Raw genomic sequence first — 18,359 nt, forward strand, 5'->3', positions numbered from 1 at the left:
ATGAATGATCTTTTAGTGTAAGTATGTCCCAAATATTGCATGAAGCATAATTACACTAAAAAAAAAATTGTTGTTTATCTGAAATTCAAATTTAACTGGGTGGCCTGTATTTTTACTTGCTAAATCTGGCAGCCCGAAGTCTCAGCCGTGGTGAAATGCATGGTTAACAGCCACGCAGTTAATAAACAACTCAAAGCCTCAACCTCCAACTGGAAGGCCCATTCTAAAGGTACAGTGAAGGTGAGATACAGCTACTAAACCCAAGCAGTGAAGAAAAGAAGCCTTTTTTTTTTTTTTTGAGCTCAGAGGTGGCAAAAAAAAAAAATCCGCAAGACTTTTACAAAGTCCACCTTATATCAACAACATTTAATGAGTGCTCCTACGTGAAAGGTTGGTGGTTCGAACCTACCCAGAAGTACCTCAGAAGACAGGCCCGGCGATCTGCTTTCGAAACATCACAGCCTCGAAAACCCTATGGAGCGGTTCTCTGCACACAAGGGGTCGCCATGAGTCAAAACTGACAACTAAAAACAATGTACCAGGAGTTCCCAGGTGGTGAAAACAGTTAACGCACTTGGCTGCTAACCCAAAGGCTGGAGGTTTAACTCCACCCACAGATGCCTCGGAAGAAAGGCCTGGCGATCTACGTCCAAAAAATCAGCAGTCAAAAACCCTATGGAGCACAATTCTACACATGGGGTTGCCATGAGTCGAAGCTGACTGGAGGGCAACTGGTAATTGGCCCACGTGCTAGGACAGGTGCTTTTGGAGACCTGACTGTATTTGGTCCTCATCCACCCTAAGGGGCAAGGAGCACAGGACTTCTTTTTTACAATGGCTTTGACAAGTTGCATGGTAAGGTCACAGCAAGGGAGTGGGCTGGGAGCCCATCTGTTAGTTCCCACAGCCTGCCTGACATCTTTAAAGGACAAGACATGTTTCCCAAAACACAGGGAGGGAGAGAGACTCCCTCTACCCAAACACGCCTGGCTGTCCTGTGCAGGCTTCCGGGGCTGTCTGGTTCTGGGGCTTGCTGGGTAGAAAACCCCATCTCTCCATCTGCCTTCTGTGTGGAGCAGCTGGTGGGCCTGCAGGAGCAGCTGTCAGGGTGCAGGGCCTCAGCCAGGCTCCCACCCTGGGGCAGGAGGCCCCACCAAGCCTTCTCCAGCAGAGAAAGGCCGCCTGTTCCGGCTCCTTCCTAGCCTCCAGGATGGCCACAGAAGGGGCTCAGGCCCAGACACCAGTCCATTCTTTGCAACAGGACAACTCCAGCCTTCCCACCTGGGAATCCTACAGAAGACGGAGTTGGCAGGGCTTGTTTTCCAGTGGCTGCGTTTTAGCCTGCAGCTGTTTCTGCCATTTTTAAAAGGCTCCATTCCGGCCACTGTGTGCGCACAGGCCAGGGAAGCTACCGAAGCACCGGCGACTCGGATCTCAACTTTGAATAGCCTCCCTTCTCACGGTTCTGAAAATTCTTTGTCCCGTTGGAGCCAAACCCAGCCCACGGCCGGGCATCCGGCCATCCACAGACAGCTCTTTCCATAGGAGGCCCCGGAGCACGTGGACTTTATTGATTTTTCTCTTGCTTTTTTTGTTGGGTTTGACTCAGAAAGGACAGCGAACTTGTGACACTGCCGGACCTAGAGGCTCGGCCCCCCGTGATTTTTAGAGATGGAGGCGCGACTCAAGAAATGACACCCCAAAACGTAAATATACCCTGCCACCGGGCCTGCCCACCTTCAGAGCTTTAAATAAAGGGGCAGGGCGAGACCGTGGGTGCTGACACTCGGGGACAGCGTTGCGGCCGTTCCTCTCCCTCCCGTACCCTGGTGAAGCCGTGGGAGGAAAAAAAAATAAAGTTGAAACCCGGGAGCCTGGAGTTCTCTGAAAGTCTACCCCAACCTGGATCGGCTCAGCCTCGGGCCTGGCCTGGGGCCGATCAGGGTCAGACCCGCCGAGACCGGGGAAGGCTCTTAACACAATGATTACGAGGGCCACACCAGCCAGGAGCTCATTTGAGCTTGAAAACCACGCGCCCCCGACCCCAAATGTTCCTTTTGCCCCCGAGTAGAGAACAAAAACAACGGCTCTCCCTGCAAAACACACACGAGCTTCTGTTTTGGGGAAGGCAGGCGCGGCCCAGGAGCACTTTTGCTGCCTCCAAATCTCCTCCAGCCGTACCCCGCGCCCCGCAGCCGGTGCGGGTGGGCGGTGGGAGTGGGTGCCCGGCGCCCCGGCCGCCCCACCGGCATCGCTTCCTCCCGGCGCTCGCCCCCGTCTTTCTTCCTCGCCAAAAGCCCTCTCTCCAGGCAGCCCAAAGCGCTAAATTTAAACGGCTGGCGCTCTGCAAACTCCACAGACTCGAGGGCGCCGGGCCTGGGAGGCGGGAGCCGGCGGCGGAGACGCCGTGCGGGCAGGGCGCGGGGCCGGCGCTGCGCTCGCCGCCCGAGGCGCGCGGGGAGGAGACGCGGCCCGCTCCGAGCCTGCACAATGGAGCTCGCGCTCTCCGCTCCGCCGGCATCACGGCCCGGCGCGCGGGAAGCCGCTTTCATGTGACTTGCACAAAACGAAATGGCTTCTGGGCCGGCCCCGAGTCCCCTCCCGGCCGCGCGCCGTGCCTGGGCCGCCGCCGGTCCCGCCGCCGGTCCCGCCGCCCCGCGCGCCCGCCGCCTCCGAGCCGCCGCCGCCGCCGCGGCGCCAGGTGGGCGCCGGGCGAGCGCACCTGGGCAGCGGCCGCGGTCCCGGCTCGCGCAGGTGACCCGGCCCGCCCGCCACCCGCGCCAACTCTGGGCCCGCGGCCCGGGCGAGGGGCGCGGGCGGACCCTTGGGGCCGCGGAGACCGGGCGTCCGGGTTTTGTGCGGCCGCGGCACCCGGCGAGGAGGCGCCTCAGCTCACCATTTGCGCACTTTCTCGATAGCCGCCATGACCCTCTTGATATCATCTTTGGCCCGGCTCCTGGTCTCGGCTCGAACCGACCTGCCCGACATGGTGCTGGCGGCGACAGAGGCTGGGGCCGCGCCGCCGGTCCTGCTCGCGCTCCGCGGCGGCCACACTCGCTCGCTCGCGGCTCACTCACACAGACACTCACACACGCATTCACACACTCACACACACATACACACAAAGCCTGTGCCGCCGCGCGCCGGGCCCAGTGCGCAAGCGCCGGGCGGCAGCTGCACCGAGCGGGGGAGCAGCGCCGCCGCCGCCGCCAGTGCGGCCTCCGGGCCCGGCAGCGCCCCAGGCTCGGGCCGCGCGCCGCGACCCCGGCTTCTGCCCGGGGAAGGCGCCCGGGACCCCCACCCCGGGCGGCGAGGGGGCGCGGCGACCCGGGCCCCCGCGGCCGAGAGGGCACGTGGAGGGGGAGGCGTGGGCCGCGCGCGCGGACAAGTCCTCGGAGGCCGCAGGTGCTGGGGGTCCCTTGGGGAGGGCAGGCTGGCGGGACAGCCAGCCTGGCAGGGCGCGCGTTCTTTGGGAGCCAGCTCGGCTGCCTGTCTCCGGGCCCGGGTTCGTTGTAGCGGTTGCAATAATGCAAGTTTCCTGTGGGGCTCTTGACTTCTCAGAGTTGAAGGCGGCGATTCGGGACGCGAGTTGCTCTTGGAGAGAGTTGAGAAATACGGATCGCTGTTCGTTCGCCCTCTTCCCCGTTTCAACACGCGGGCTGACACCTCGCCGCCCCGACGCTGGGCCCTTTGGCTAAACTAGGATGGAAGGAAGGGGGCCTGTGGCAGATCCCGGGAAAACAGTTGGCCGTGCTTTTTAAACAGCTTTCTGCGTAGGAAAAGCTCAGTGACCCTCAGCCTTTTACTAGGTGCCCTTACCTTAAGATCAGGTGCCCTCGCCATAATTAAGATGAGGGGTATGCTGGGGTTTCCGTCAGAGAACTACAATTTAAACTGAAGCTGTTGATGGCACTCCGGATAAGTGCCAGGCTCCGGGAAGGTGAAAAGGACTGGCCAGCCCACGGAGAGGGCTTTTGACAGCAGTTTTCTTCCCATTAGACCTCAGGACAGCCCTGTGGAGGAATAGACGATTATCAGGACAGCCCAGGTGCCCCCACCTTTATGTTTGGCTGCAGCTGTTTAGATCTGACCAGCACCCAGTCGTGCCCCATGAGTGCTCAGGAAAATGAGAGGGGCAGCCTTAGCAATTCCAACGCCAGTCACTTCCAGGTGCGAAACTGAGTCCCGAGGAGTTATGTCCAAGGTCTTAGGCATAACCTACATCTCCAATTCTCACTCATCCTAATCTCAAGCAATTTCCCCCGAGGTTTGGTTTTTTTTGTAGAAGCTCTAAGGGGGAAGTGGAGAGGGAGACTGCGCGTGTCTTTCCCAGGCATGTCGTTTTACTTTTCTGAAACTCAAATTCCTGATGTGAAAATTAAGATTACAGCACTAACCTCAGTGACCCAGCAATTCCAGCCCTAGGTATATACACTCACAAGAATTAAAAGCAGGGACTTAAACAGAAACCTGCACATCAACGTTCATTGCAGCACTTTTCACACCAGCCAAAAGGCAGAAGCTTATCAACAGATGACTGGATAAACAAAATGTGGCGCATCCATGCAGTGGGGTATTAAGCAGCCATAAAGAGAAATGAAGTCCAGATTCGCTACAGCATGGACGAGCCTTGAGAATATTATGCTGAGTGGAGTAAGTCACAAAAGGACAAATGTTACATGATCCCACTTATATGAAATAGACTGTAAATGTACAGAGACCAGAGTTTATTAGTGGTTACCAGAGGTACAGAGAGAGGGAGAGTGGGGAGTCATTGCTTAGGGGGACACTGAGTTTCTGTTAATGGTGGTGGAATAATCTGGAAACGGACAGTGATGATGGTTGTACAACATGATGAACATGATGCCACTGAATTGTACATGTAAAAACTGTTGAATTGGCAAATGTTTTGTTAATATGTTTTTACCACAATAAAAATAAATTTTTAAAAAAGAAAGGCACTTAGAGAATTATCCTGAAGATTATATGGGAAACCATGGAGCAGCAGGCCATAAAACAGACGTCTGACTAGATCTAGCCAGCAGATATGTACTTTGGGCTGTGCAGGACTTTTAAAAATATTTTAATTGAAAATAGATATCATGTCAAAACCCCCAATTGCAATTGGTGAATAGATAAACGAAAATCCTCACGATAGAATATTATTTGGCCATAAAACAAAAGAAGTACAGACATATGCCCCAACATGGATGAATGCTGGAAGGCAGTGGAAGGCAGACACAGAAGGAAAAACACTGTCTGATTCCACTTAAATGAAATACCCACAATAGGCCAATCCATAGAACCAGAAAGCAGATTAGTGGTTGCCAGAGGCTGAGGAGCAGTGGGGATGGGGAGAGACTGCTAATAGGCATGGGGTTTCCTTCTGAAGTGACAAAAAAGTTCTGAAACTAGACAGAGGACGTGGTCGTACAACATTGTGGTTACACTTAATGCCACTGGATTGTAAACGTTAAAATGACTAAAATGGTCAGTTTTATGTTATTTGTATTTTACCAAAAGGAAAACCCAAATATCCAGCCTATTCAGAAATAGCAGTAGATCTGGCAACACTGGGCCCCCACTGTCCCCATCAAGGGACCACGCTGTGCCCTTCAGACGACGTCCCCCAGTTCACGAGTGTGCTCATCCAACCGCTTTACTCATTTGTGTTACCTGTCTGGCCCCTGAAGGTATTTGTGTTTTCGATCCCTGATTAAACTGTAAAACTCTACAAATGTTCTTTACAAATCTAGTATGTCACTTTTTATAGTTTCTTGTCCCCTGAAGATATTTTAGGACTCCTTTATTTTCTTCAACAAAGCGCAGTTGTTTTATAGCCTGTGTCTGATAATTCTAACATTTGAAGTATCTGAGGGTCTGTTTCTGCTAGTTCTTGCTCATGGTATCGTATTTCCTTGTGGTATGCCTGCTTCTTTTTGACCAGGCCAGACATTGTATTTTAAACGTGATTTATAGGAATAATTTGAGGCCTAGGATGAAGTAACTTTCCTTTAGGGATGGTTTATATTTGCTTCTCCCAGGATCCTGAAGGAACTGATGGTCCAGGGCTACCTCAATCCAAGTTCAGGGCTTGTGGTTCCTGGACCACCCGGGCCATGTAAATACAGGCTGCAGGGTGTATAAGTCGAATTTGCTTATTATAACCTATGGGTGGGGTCAGTGATGTACTGCAGCTGGCTCACAGGCTTGCGTTTCCCTCTTCTGTGTTTAGTGACCTCATGTTAATAGCTTGAAGTCAGCCATGGTGAGAATATTTACACTACCAAACCAAAAAACCAAACCCAGTGCTGTCGGGTCGATTCTGACTCATAGCGACCCTATAGGACAGAGTAGAACTGCCCCATAGAGTTTCCAAGGAGCGCCTGGTGGATTCAAACTGCCAACCCTTTGGTTAGCAGCTGTAGCACTTAACCACTATGCCACCGGAGTTTCCATTTACACTACAGCCATGGGCAAATGCTATAAATCAGGATCCTCCTTCCCCTTCCCCACCCAGAGCTGTCTGTTAAACATTTGCCAGTGTACCACCCCACTAGTGTCCACTGGGGCCCCAGGTTATTGTGGGGAGAGTCTCCCTCATCACTGCAGCCACCGTGTCAGTCCATCTTGTTAAGGGTCTCCCTCTCTTTTGCTGACCCTGTTCTTTATCAAGCATGATGTCCTTCTCCAGGGACTGGTCCCTCCTGATAACATGTCTGAAGTACTTGAGACGATGTCTCCCCATCCTCGCTTCCAAGGACCACTCTGGCTATATTTCTTCCAAGACAGACTTGTTCATTCTTCTGGCAGTCCATGGTGTATTCAACATTCGTCACCAACACAATAATTTAAAGGCATCAATTCTACATCTGTCTAACTTATTCGTCATTCAGCTCTCGCGTGCTGAAAACATAGTGGCTTGGGTCAGGAGCAACTTAGTCCTCAAAGTGACATCTTTGCTTTTTAACACTTAAAAGAAGTCTTCTGCAGCAGATTTGCCCAATGCAATACATCATTTGATTCCCTGACTGCTGTTTCCATGGGCACTGATTATGGACACAAGTAAAATGAAATCCTTGACAACTTCAGTATTTTCTCCATTTATCATGATGTTACTTGTTGGTCCAGTTGAGAGGATTTTTGTTTTCTTTTATGTTGAAGTGTAATCCATACTGAAGGCTGTGGTCTTTGATCTTCATCAGTAAGTGCTTCAAGTCCTCTTCACTTTCAGCAAGCAAGGCTGTGTCAGATTACCAGGTGCTTCTAACTAGTTTTAGTCTGGAAGCTCTTGCAAGAGCTGAAACCTGTCCACCAATTTCCTCCTCTTGCTATCTCATATACCAGCAGGGTCACCCTAGGTGGACGGGTTTCAGCTGAACTTTCAGACTAAGACAGACTAGGATGAAGGACCTACTTCTGAAAAAACCAGCCAGTGAAAACCTTATGAATAGCAGCTGAACATCGTCTGATACGGCGCTGGAAGACGAGCCCCTCAGGTGGGAAGAGCTGCCTCCTCAAAGTAGAGTCCACCTTTAATGACGTGGATGGAGCCAAGCTTTCTGCACCTTCATTTACTGATGTGGTACCGCTGGAAACGAGGAGATACAGCTGCAAACATCCCTTAATAACCAAAACGTGGCACGTACAAAGTATGAATCCAGGAAAATTGGCAGTCGTCAAAAGTGAAATGGAATGCATAAAGATCCATATCCTAGGCATTAGTGAGCTGAAATGGACTGGTATTGGCCATTTTGAATCAGACAATCGTATGGTCTGCTATGCCAGGAATGACAAATTGAAGAGGAATGGTGTTGCATTCATCGTCAAAAAGAACATTTCAAGATCTATCCTGAAGTATAACGCTGTCTGTGATAGGATAATATCCATACGCCTACAAGGAAGACCAGTTAATACAACCATTATTGAAATATGCTAGGATTTGCAAATATCTGTGAGGTGAGAGTGGCCTCTTTGCTGGAGTCTCTTTCGGGGTTCTCTTTTCCCTTCAGTTTCAGCCTGATAATTCCTCACTATCTTTTCAGCACATTGTGGCTTTTCAGATGTTTTTCAATACCTTTTTTTTTTTTTTCCTAGCCTTCTTAGTTGTTTGAGAGTTAGCCTGAATAACCATTACCAGAGACTGGAAGTTAAGCTCTCTACAAATGTTAGTTATGATTAGACATGGTAGATGAGTGGTCGTAGGGTTACAGAAGCGAGTTACTTAGTTGTGGCTTGTGTCAAATGTCCCAACCTCTCTGTGCTCCCCCTATAACATGGGGATAATGATCACAACTATCTCACAGGCTTGTTATGAGGGTTACACACATTAATATTTGTCAAGCACTTTGAACAGGGCCTGGCACATGTATCCAGGGAAAACCATTCGTTAAATAGGGGACTTGGCCTCTTTATGTCCATTCTAAAACCTGAAATCAAACTGCTCCTGTCTCCTGGGTTGTTCAGGTCAAGTCTAATCCACTCCTGCTGTTAAACATTCCCTGGGATGGAGGTTTGTTTGCCACCGTGGGGTGGAGGAGGCTTCTGTCTCCGGAACGGAGATGTGAAACATGAGGAAAGGACAGTCCCTGCGCTGGTGCTTCTCTGCTGCTCTGGTCTTCACCTGCGACAGCAGCAGGCAAGCATGTGTTCGCATAAACGGAGGTGCTCAGGTCATTAGCAAGGTCTAGCAAAGGGGGAAAGAAGCCCTGGTAGTGCAGTGGTGAAGCGCTCAGTCAGCAGTCGAACCCACCAGCGGCTCTGCAGGAGAAACGACGTGGTGAACCTGGTGAAACCCTGTGGGGCAGTTCTACTCTCTCATATAGGGTCACTGTGAGTTGGAGTCAGCTTGACGGCATACAAAAACAGCAGCAAAGAGGGAAGGGCACGTTGGTGGTTCAGTGGTAGCTTTCTAGCCTTCCATGAAGTAGACCCGGGCTCAATTCCTGGCCGATGCACCTCATATGCAACCAGCACCCATCTGTTAGTGGTAGCTTGCATGTTGGTATGACACTGAACATGTTTCAGTGGAGTTTCCAGATTAAGACAGACTAGGAACAAAGTCCTGGTGATTACATGCAGAAATGATCGCGCATATGGTGCTGCTGTGTTCCCCTCTGCACGGGGCTGCCAGGGCCGATTCGATGGCAGCTACAACAAGCAAAGGGAGAAACCTTGAAGACAAAGCTCCAACCACAGCAGGCGATCTAGTCCGTTCAGAAGGAAACTTTCGGGCACGCTGCAGGAAGGGTGTGCATCTAGAACCAAGCATCTGGTCCCCGGCCTCCTTTCATGGAAAAGGAAGCTACAGTCCGGCCAGGCCACAGCCAGTGTGCAGAGTTGGGACCAGAACCCAGTTCTCCCGACTGCAGGCATTGGGCTTCCCCACTCCACTCTGGCTCTTCATGCTGAGTTTCAGACAGGAGGGAGGCCTTGGAATTTTCTGTTGTTGGAAGGAGCCCTGCTGGGGCCAGTAGCTAAAGTGCTCACATGCTAACTGAAAGTTCAGCAGTTCAAACCCACCAGCGGCTCCCCAGGAGAAAGATGTGGCAGTCTGCTTCTGTAAAGATTACAACTTTAGAAATCCTATGGGGCAGTTCTACTTTGTCCTGACTCTTCACTATGAGTCAGAATCGACCCAGTAGTGGGGGGGAGGCAGCCTCCCCACTAAAGAAACAAAAAGGGGCCAGTCTCCTTTCCTCTAGGTAGGTAGGTTCAGGGCATGGGTCCCAAACCTTAGCCAGTTCGTGGATGGTTCCAGCCATAACTGTGCTTTTTTAAAAATAATATTTATTGAGATATGATTCACATACCATAAAATTCACCCTTTTATAGTATACACTTCGGTGGTTTTTAGTATATTCACAGAGTTGTACAACGGTCACCACAATCAATTTAAGAACATTTTTATCATCTGAAAAAGAAACCCCATATCCATTTGCAGTAATTCCCCCTTCCCTCTCCTCCCAGCCCTCGGCAACCACTAATCTACTTTGTATTTCTAGGAATTTGCTTATTTTGGACATTGCGTATAAATGGAGTCATACAATATATGTCGTCCTTTGTGCCTGGCTTCTTTCGCCTAGCATAACGCTTTCAAGGTTCATCCACGTTGTAACATATATCAGAACTTCATTCCTTTTTGTGGCTGAGTGACGTTCTATTGTGGGAATAGACCACATTTTATCATTCGTCATTTGACTGACGTTGAGTCGTTTCCACTTTTTGGCTATCACCAATAATGCTATGAGTATTTGTGTACGAGTTTTTGTGTTTTCATTTCTCTTGGGTACATACCTAGGAGTGGAACTGCTGGATCATATGGTAACTATTTTTGAAGACTTGCCAAATCATTTCCCACGGCAGCTGCACCATTTTACATCCCACTGGCAATGGTTCAGGGGCCTGATTTTTCCACACCCTCGCCAACACTTGTTAGTGTCTGTCTCTTATTTTTGCCATCCTAGTGGGAGGATCAACTCAATGGCAAAGAGTTTTTTTTTAGTGGGAGTTGTGTAGTATCTCACTGATTTTGAATTTGACCTTGATTTTTGAAGGAGTGGTGTGGGGTGATGCAGAAATGCTTCACAGCAGAAGTGGTCTTGGGGAGCCTCGGGGTACTGGAGGCATTGAGTGTGCCCAGTGGTAGCAGTGCCAGTGGCGTCCTGGCCTTCTTTAGTTCCTGCTCATTTTCAGAGCTTGCTTCTCCAGTCTTTCCACTGATTCTGTGAGTTACCTGGTAAATAAAGTCCCTTTTCTCTTAAGCTAATCAAAGCCACTGTCTATTGCTACAAACCAAAGATCCTAGTTGATACCGTACCCAAGCAGTCCTACTTCCAGGATGCCTCTTCTCCTGCCACAGTTCTTCCCTTCTCTTCTCCCCGCACAACTGGAGTCCTCTCCTCACTGCGCCACCCAATCCCATGCCTCTAAGATAACCCAATCTGATCCTAACTCTCCCTCTTCACTTTAAGCATCCAGTTTAAGCTGGTTGATGTGGCATTCAAGAACATTCATAATGTGGCCGCTGCCCTCTCTGGGCTGACCTCCTGCCCCCACACCTCAGACACCCTTCAGAATCGTTTGGGATTCCTCAGAGGTCTCATGCCATCTCCCGCCTTTAGAAATGCTGGTCCCTCTGCCTAGATGTCTTTTTTTCATTTACATGATTTCTATTCCACCCTCCCTGACCTCCTCCCCCTGCCCACCCATCTGTTGTGGGTGCTCCCATTGCCCATCACATGATGCTATAGTTGCTGTTGGCTTGTCTCTTTACCTCACTGCAGTACAGCTGTCTTAAGGGCAAGCACCACGCCACGTGCCACGCTGCCTGGCACACACAGTTGGCCTTGAGGTCACTTCTAGGGAGACTCCTTGTGGGCCACAAGCTACTGCCATTCTGCCATCTATCCCAGAGAAGTGTAAGAGGCAGAGGTGACCAACGGGGCATGGAGGAAGGGGTAAGCAGTACTGACTGAAGCTTTGCTCTATTCCGGGCTGCCCGTGGCAATCCCCACGGACTCTGTTGGGTATAGATTTAAATACGATTTCGCAGGAAGGAACGTGGAGTCCCTGGCTGGCTCAGATGGCTAAGCCCTCCACTATGAGCCAAAAGGCTGCCGATTAGAACCCACCCAACAGTGCCTGGGAAGACAGGCCTGGGAATCAGCTCCCAGAAGGTCGCAGCCTTGAAAACCCTGTACAGCACAGTTCTACTCTGCACACATAGGGTCACCATGAGTCGGAACTGACTCGATGGCAACTAACAACAACAGGAAAGGACAGTAAGATCACTGTGAAAATGACATGGTTGATTACCTTTTTTAAAAATGTTGAAATCCCTGGGAACCTTAGAAAGATGAAAAGATGCTGCCTCAAGGCATTAAGATTTTGGGGGCTGACACCTGCTGTCACGGATGGGTCACCCAATGAGCAAGGAACACACAGGCTTCCTTGTGCTTACTTACTAATCTGTAGCACACAATTCCACCTGTTTTTCACGCGTACTTTGCTCACTGGTTAAGCCACCCCTGGAACTTCCTTCCACTGTGAACTTTTACTTTTGGGTAGCGTCATGAACACACCAAGTTCAGGGCTGACCACACACGACTTCTTTATGGTCTTCCCTGGAATCCTCTGAATGATGGCCCGTCCCACGTTTCTTTGGATATGAAGACGTGAGAATGGCCTGGTCCTCCACTGGGAAAACTTGGCTGGCCTCCATCACGCCTGCCCATTTCTCACATGAAAACGTTCCTATTCAGAGTCCTGGGGAAGGATCATAGAATTACGTAGCGCTGTAGGGATGCTAGAGAGCATGCTAGACTCCTGCCGACCTCGTCTGGAGCCTACAGTGCCCCCTGTGGTCCCACCACACAATCTTGCAGCAGCTCTAGGCTCTGGTGCAGGCCGTCTCCTTCGTCTGGAAATTCCAAGCTCTCTCTTGGCGTGGCTGGCTCCTCATCGTTCAGGTCTGAAATGTCTCATCTTCCGAGATGGTCTCTGACCACCTTTCTAAAACATATTCCCCTCTTGTCATTCCCTCTCATGCGGCCCTGGCCTCTCCCTGTGACTTTGGGCAAATTTGCAATGACAGGTTATGTGTTTAACACGAGCTCCCTGAAGACACGTACCGTGCTGTCTTGTTCCTCCTGAACACCCAGCCCTCACACAGAGCCAGCACACAGTAAAGATGTGCTCAATCCAGGAGTAGATAAATGAACGAAGTCCATCTCTCTCAGATTCTAAATGGAGACTGGAGCCACTGGGCAGCGGCCATGTCCCTACGCTCTCCTTTCACCACTGCCCGGCCTCCCCTTGTCCTCTCGCGTGGAGTGGGCCCAGGCCCGGTGCGCTGGAGGTGTTATCTCAGCTTTGGGTCTTTGGTCCAGAGTTCCGCCCACTGCTCTGGGCTGCTCCTTGGGGAAGGCACCCTGAACGATACTCTAATTACGGTGAAAATATACATAACGTTTGCCATTTCGGCATTTTTTCCATGCACAATTCAGTGACATTGATTACATTCATCATGTTGTACAACCATCACCACTATCCGTTTCCAATTTTTTCCACCACCCTTAAGAGGAACTCAGTGCACCCTAAGTAATGAGTTCCCCTTTTCCCTTCCCTCCTGCTCCTGGTAATCACTAATAAGCTTTGGTCTCCATACTTCTGCCTATTCTAGATATTTCATGTAAGTAGAACCATATAACATTTGTCTTTCCGTAACTGACTTATTTCGCTCTGCATAATCTTTTCAAGGTTTATTCGTGTCGTGGCATGTGTGGGGACTTCATCTCTCTTCATGGCTGAACCAGGTTCCATCGGATGGATATGCCACAGTTTGTTTATCCGTTCATCTGCTGATGGACATTTAGGCCGTTCCCACCTTGTGGTTACTGTGACTAATGCCGCAATGAACACTGCTGTTTGCTTTTTTAGTATTCGTTCAAGCTCAGTTTACAGAGGGAGGTTAGATGATACTTGAGTAGGGTGGCATGCCTCCCGGTGCCCTGTGTCTATTTATGATAGACAGTTTCCATACAGTTGCCTGCTGGGTAACTGCTGGCCGAATCCCTTCAGCACATACTCAAGCCGAGAACCCCAGTGGCCTAGGGCAGCAATGGCTTGAGGACACAGAGTTTTAACAGAAGGCCCTCCTGCTCTGCATTACCCTGAAGCACAGCAGAGGGCCCGTACTGACGAAGGACAGTCAGAGGACCCCAGAGCAGTGGGCACTGACTGGCTTCAGGAGAGTTTGCTCGAGGATTCAGAGGGGGAGGCATGGAAAGAATCCAGGGGTGATAGAGTCAGAGAGGAGGTACGAGTTTCATTTTTTTAAACCACACTTAATTGTGTTTTTGGTGATGGTTTACACAGCAGTTTAGGTTTCCATTCAACCAGTTCTACAGAAATTGTTCAGTGAACTTGGTTATATTCTTCACAACGCATGAACATTCTCATTATTTCTGTTCTCATTGTTCTGTTTCCATTAATCTTGTTTCCCTGCCCTCTTACCTTCTCATCTTTGTTTTAAAGTAATTGTTGACTATTTGTTCTCATATATATGTTTTTTTTTTTTTTTTTAAGAGCACAGTACTCACAGGTTATAGTCATCATTTTTTGAGCCAATTTGTTATTCAGCTACAAGGTGACCTCAGAGGTTTGTTTCAGTTCAGGGTTTGAAGAGTACCTCAGGGCAATAGTCCCAGGGAGTCCTCCAGTCTCAAACAGTCCCGTCCTCCAGTCTCAAACAGTCCCGTAGGTCTGGGTTTTTTTTTTTTCCTAACTTTTTAATTTTGAAATCATTTTAGATTTACAGAAGAGCTGTAAAATAGTACACAGAGAGTTCCCGTATACGCCTCACCCAGCTTCCCCTGAGGCTAGCTGCCATCCAGTCGGCTCTGACTCATGGCAACCTTACATATAACGGAACGAAATGTTGCCTGGCCCCGCACCATCTCCACCATCACTGGTATGTTTGAGTCCATCGTTGTGGCTGTTGTGTCAATCCATCTCATTAAAGGCTTCCCTTGTTTTCACTGACCCTCTACTTTACCAACCATGATGTCCTTTCCCCTAATGCTAACATCTTACATAATTGTGGTGTGTTTATCAAAACTAAGGAATTAATGTCGGTGCAACACTATTGACCAAACTTCAGACCGCATTCGAATTTCCCCAGTTTTTTCACTAACATCTTTCTCTGTTCCAGGGTCCCACCCAGGATCCCACGTTGCATTTTGTCATCACATCTCCTTCATCTCCTCTGATCTGGGACCGTTTCTCAATCTTTCCTTGTTTGTTATGACCCTGACATTTCTGAAGAGCATTCATCAGATATTTTGTGCAAATTCTTTTTATTTGTAAAAGTCTGTTGGAATGAGTAGCCATAGCCTGTGGTCTAGAGCAGGGGTCGGCAAACTATAGCCAGTGGCGCCAAATCTCTGCTGTTTTGGTATAGCTCGTGAGCAAAGAATGGCTTTTACTTTTGAGTGGTTGGAAACAATCAAAAGAATAATATTTCATGATACCTGAAAATTATTATGAAATCCAAATCAAACGTCCATAAATAAAGTTTGACTGGAACACGTCCATGCTCATTCGTTTGCATGTAGTCATACAGCTTTTTTGCTCTATTAACATCAGCCTTGGGGAGCTGCAACCAAGGCCGTATGGCCGGCAACGTCTGAAATGTTTACTCTCCAGCCCTCTACCGAGAAGGTTTGCAGACCCTGGAGGTAGAGGGCCTGTGAGGACCTGGCGTTCACTACTATTCAAAAGCGAAGTCAGCTATTAAAGGAGCATTGAAGTTTCAAGTTCATTCATTTGATCATTCAACAAATATCTACCGAGGGCCCAAACTAGGAGAGACTCCTCTTTTAAAAATTTATTTTATTTTGGTGAAACTATAGGCCCTTATTTGAGTAAATGTTAACTGAGACTAAGTCCCTGGAATGGAAAGAAGTTTCTTCTCCTGAAATGTCTCCCAGCTCTCAGGCACAGTTTCTGCCTTCTGCTGGTAATAACAGTAGCTGCTGTCATATTTTAGGAGCTATGGTGGCACAGTGGTTAAGAGCTCAGCTGTTAACCAAAAGGTCAGCAGTTCGAATCCACCAGCTGCTCCTTGGAAACTCTATGGGGCAGTTCTATTCTGTCCTGTAGGGTCGCTAAGAGTCCGAATTGACTCGATTGCAATGGGTTTGGTTTTTTCGGTCATATTTTGAGTGGTACCCCATGCCAGCCAGCACTGTTTTACTTGTGCTCTCTCTTTTAATCCTCATGACCACATTAGGGGAGTTCCCGGAGGAAATTGAGGCTTATTAGCCACACCCAAGGTTACACAGGTAGCTATTGGACGGCAGAAGCAGAAAAGGAGACCGGCCAAGGCCATCGGCTTCCAGAGCAGGCACCATGCTGAGAAGGAATCGGGTTGGGGGTCTGGGTTAGGGAGGTGGGGTGGGGGAGGTCCCTAGAAGAACCCTTATTCTCCATGTTCCTGAAAACTAGAAGCAAGAAATCTGGACATATTAGGTCAACTCGTCAGAGGCCCCATCTGAAATCATATTCTTTTTTTCACAGGGACCTCACAACATGCTTTTTGGTGTTGAGAATTTTGTCCAAAAGTCCTGATGTACAAGCCTCTTCTTCCTCTCTTGCTGTTGTCGCTGCATTGCCATCCCCCTGATGAGCTCTGGGCAGGAAGGCTGCTCCCACGTCTGTGTCTGGGCCGGGGCACTGACACCCTACCTCTCCACCACCCTCCTGGGGCTGACAGGTGCATCTTTTTTCCTCTGTGCCCTTGTCAAACAGGTCAAGAGACCCTAAAACAAAAGCACCTCTGGGACAGGGTCCCCAGGGTGAGAAGGGGCCCCATGAGCCACGTCAGGCTAGGAAGGGAAGTGTGGTTGCCACCAATCCCGCTGCCTGTGGCTATCTTGGCCTTGGTGAATGAGTGTCCATAGCTCAGGACAGAGAGAGATCTCAGCCTGGGTTTGACAGCGGTCCCAGGCCCTGATCAGCCATGGTGGGTCCAGTCGGTCACCGGTTGGTTCTGTCAGAATATGATTATTCCAACGTGTGTCACAGATAAGCACATCAGAACGTGCCAGACCTCGTGAACGAAACCCCAGGTTGGTGTTCAGACTGCATCCAATTCCGAGTCATTTCTTGAGAGAACAACAAGTCATTCGAGAATTTCCTGTTCCCTAATGTGTCCCCAGAATCTTTTTAAATGTCTCGGTAATAAAGCTCCCAAGCCCTAAGCAGCTGCAAAATTGCTTCACAAAGCTTATCTTCCTTTTCTTTTTGTATTTTTAAAAAAGAACAAGATGTAAACGAGGTTACCAAGCCCGCGACACACTCCAGTGAGCGCCTGTGGAGCCCTGGCTGGGGTGTCTGGCTGAGGTCACGGTGACACAGACCTGTCTGGAGTAGGTGGCTCTGTTCCCTGCTCCATGGTGTTCCAAAGACTCTCGCCATGCCAGATGCCGACTGGACACTGTGGTGGGTTAATTACTTTTGTGCGTGGCCTTTCTAGCCATGGTCTTATAACTCCCACCCAGGTGATTGTGTGATAGGGTAATGGTGGGTTACCAAGGGGATTGGTCAGTTTCGCCTTAAAAGAGAGCCAATGCCAGAGCAAAGGGAGGAGCCCGCCACCACCAAGGAAGGAGAGACCTGGCAGCAGGAGACGGTGCGGTGGGCTTCCCAGCCAATAGAGAGAAAGCCGAGTGCCTTTGGTCAGAGACTGAGGGCCAGGGAGAGGCTGCCTGTGAGCACAGGTGGGGAGAGGCTATCCTGATGGAAGAACTGTATCCTCAGTATTCTTGAGCCTGAGCTGTAATTGTTACTTCACTAATAAACCCCATAATCGTGAGTATGGTCTGTGAGCTGAACCCAATAGAGAGTGCTATGGGAGGGACGGTTGGTGTCAGAATTAGTAAAGATGGCAGAGAGAGGAGGCTTGTCTGGCCTCCACCTCATGGGCATCAGCCTTGCACTGTTGATCTTGGCTCTCCTTCCCCCTTGTGGGGTTGGAGGAGGTCAGGCACCTCCCCTACACCATTTTCTACAGGTACCATGCCACAGGAGCACTGTGCATGAACCGTTTCTCTTACACAGGTCTCTGCTCCTTAGAAAAATAACTTTAAGTGGATCAGAACCGTCATCTCAAATGGGAGCTTCTCTGCGGAAGAGCCTGGCTTGGGTGCGAGGGTGCGTCAGAGTGAGCATGTGTGAAGAATAACATTTGAATAACATTGCCTGAACGAGACACCGTAACTGATGACAAAACTCTGAAATCAGACTATGATTTCCATCTGTTTACACTAAAATGGTACTCTACTTTCAAGGCCAAAATACTGCTATAAACTTGGATATCATGTCCCCTAAATGTCCCAAAAGGAACCCTGATGGTGCAGTGGTTAAGAGCTTGGCTGCTAACCAAAAAGTGTGCAGTCTGAACCCACCAGCCACTCCCACAGGAGAAAAGACCTGGCAGCCTGCTCTCGTAAAGATCACGGCCTGGGAAACCCCGTGGAACAGTTTTACTTTGTCCTGTAGGTCGCTATGATTTGAATTCGACTCCACAGCAACGGATGTTTTTGTTTTTTAAATGTCCTGAGAGTGGGGAGCTGGCCCCTGTTTAGGCCTACTATGTGTTTCTATGCTCAGTGGAGTGTGTGGTATGTGTGTACAGGTGAATCCTACCCAGCGGGCGCACAGTGTGGTTTCTGGTCCAGGTGCAGTGCAGCCAGGGCCTATGGGTGCTTTCTGTGTTCTTGTTTGCAGTTGCCACCGGCGTTAAGCATGGTCGGCGATGCTCTTCGTAACGGCTGCACACAGCTGCTTAGGTGTTT

General features: G+C 49.7%; 1 protein-coding gene and 1 long non-coding RNA gene across 4 annotated transcripts in view; one reads left to right on the top strand and one right to left on the bottom strand.

The window, feature by feature from the left end:
* BCL7A (BAF chromatin remodeling complex subunit BCL7A) overlaps positions 1-3,172 on the bottom strand; it is a 34,738-nt gene extending 31,566 nt beyond the window's left edge. Inside the window, exon 1 of one of the 2 annotated variants that reach the window (XM_049865905.1) lies at positions 2,897-3,172. In XM_049865905.1, the coding sequence (XP_049721862.1) occupies positions 2,897-2,988 (92 nt within the window). In that variant the 5' untranslated portion in view covers positions 2,989-3,172. The remainder of the gene's footprint in view (positions 1-2,896) is intronic. The other variant, XM_049865906.1, reaches the window with a different exon arrangement.
* On the top strand, positions 1,622-17,333 carry LOC126065645 (uncharacterized). 2 transcript variants are annotated; one of them, XR_007514890.1, is made up of 4 exons: positions 1,622-1,706; positions 14,313-14,473; positions 16,081-16,276; positions 16,824-17,333. It is a non-coding gene; the product is annotated as an uncharacterized LOC126065645 (long non-coding RNA). The 2 variants fall into 2 exon arrangements; XR_007514889.1 differs by lacking the exon at positions 1,622-1,706 and adding an exon at positions 3,266-3,405.
* Positions 17,334-18,359: the final 1,026 nt, after the last annotated feature.

Source organism: Elephas maximus, chromosome 22 (assembly GCF_024166365.1).
Source record: "Elephas maximus indicus isolate mEleMax1 chromosome 22, mEleMax1 primary haplotype, whole genome shotgun sequence".
Lineage (NCBI taxonomy): Eukaryota > Metazoa > Chordata > Mammalia > Proboscidea > Elephantidae > Elephas > Elephas maximus.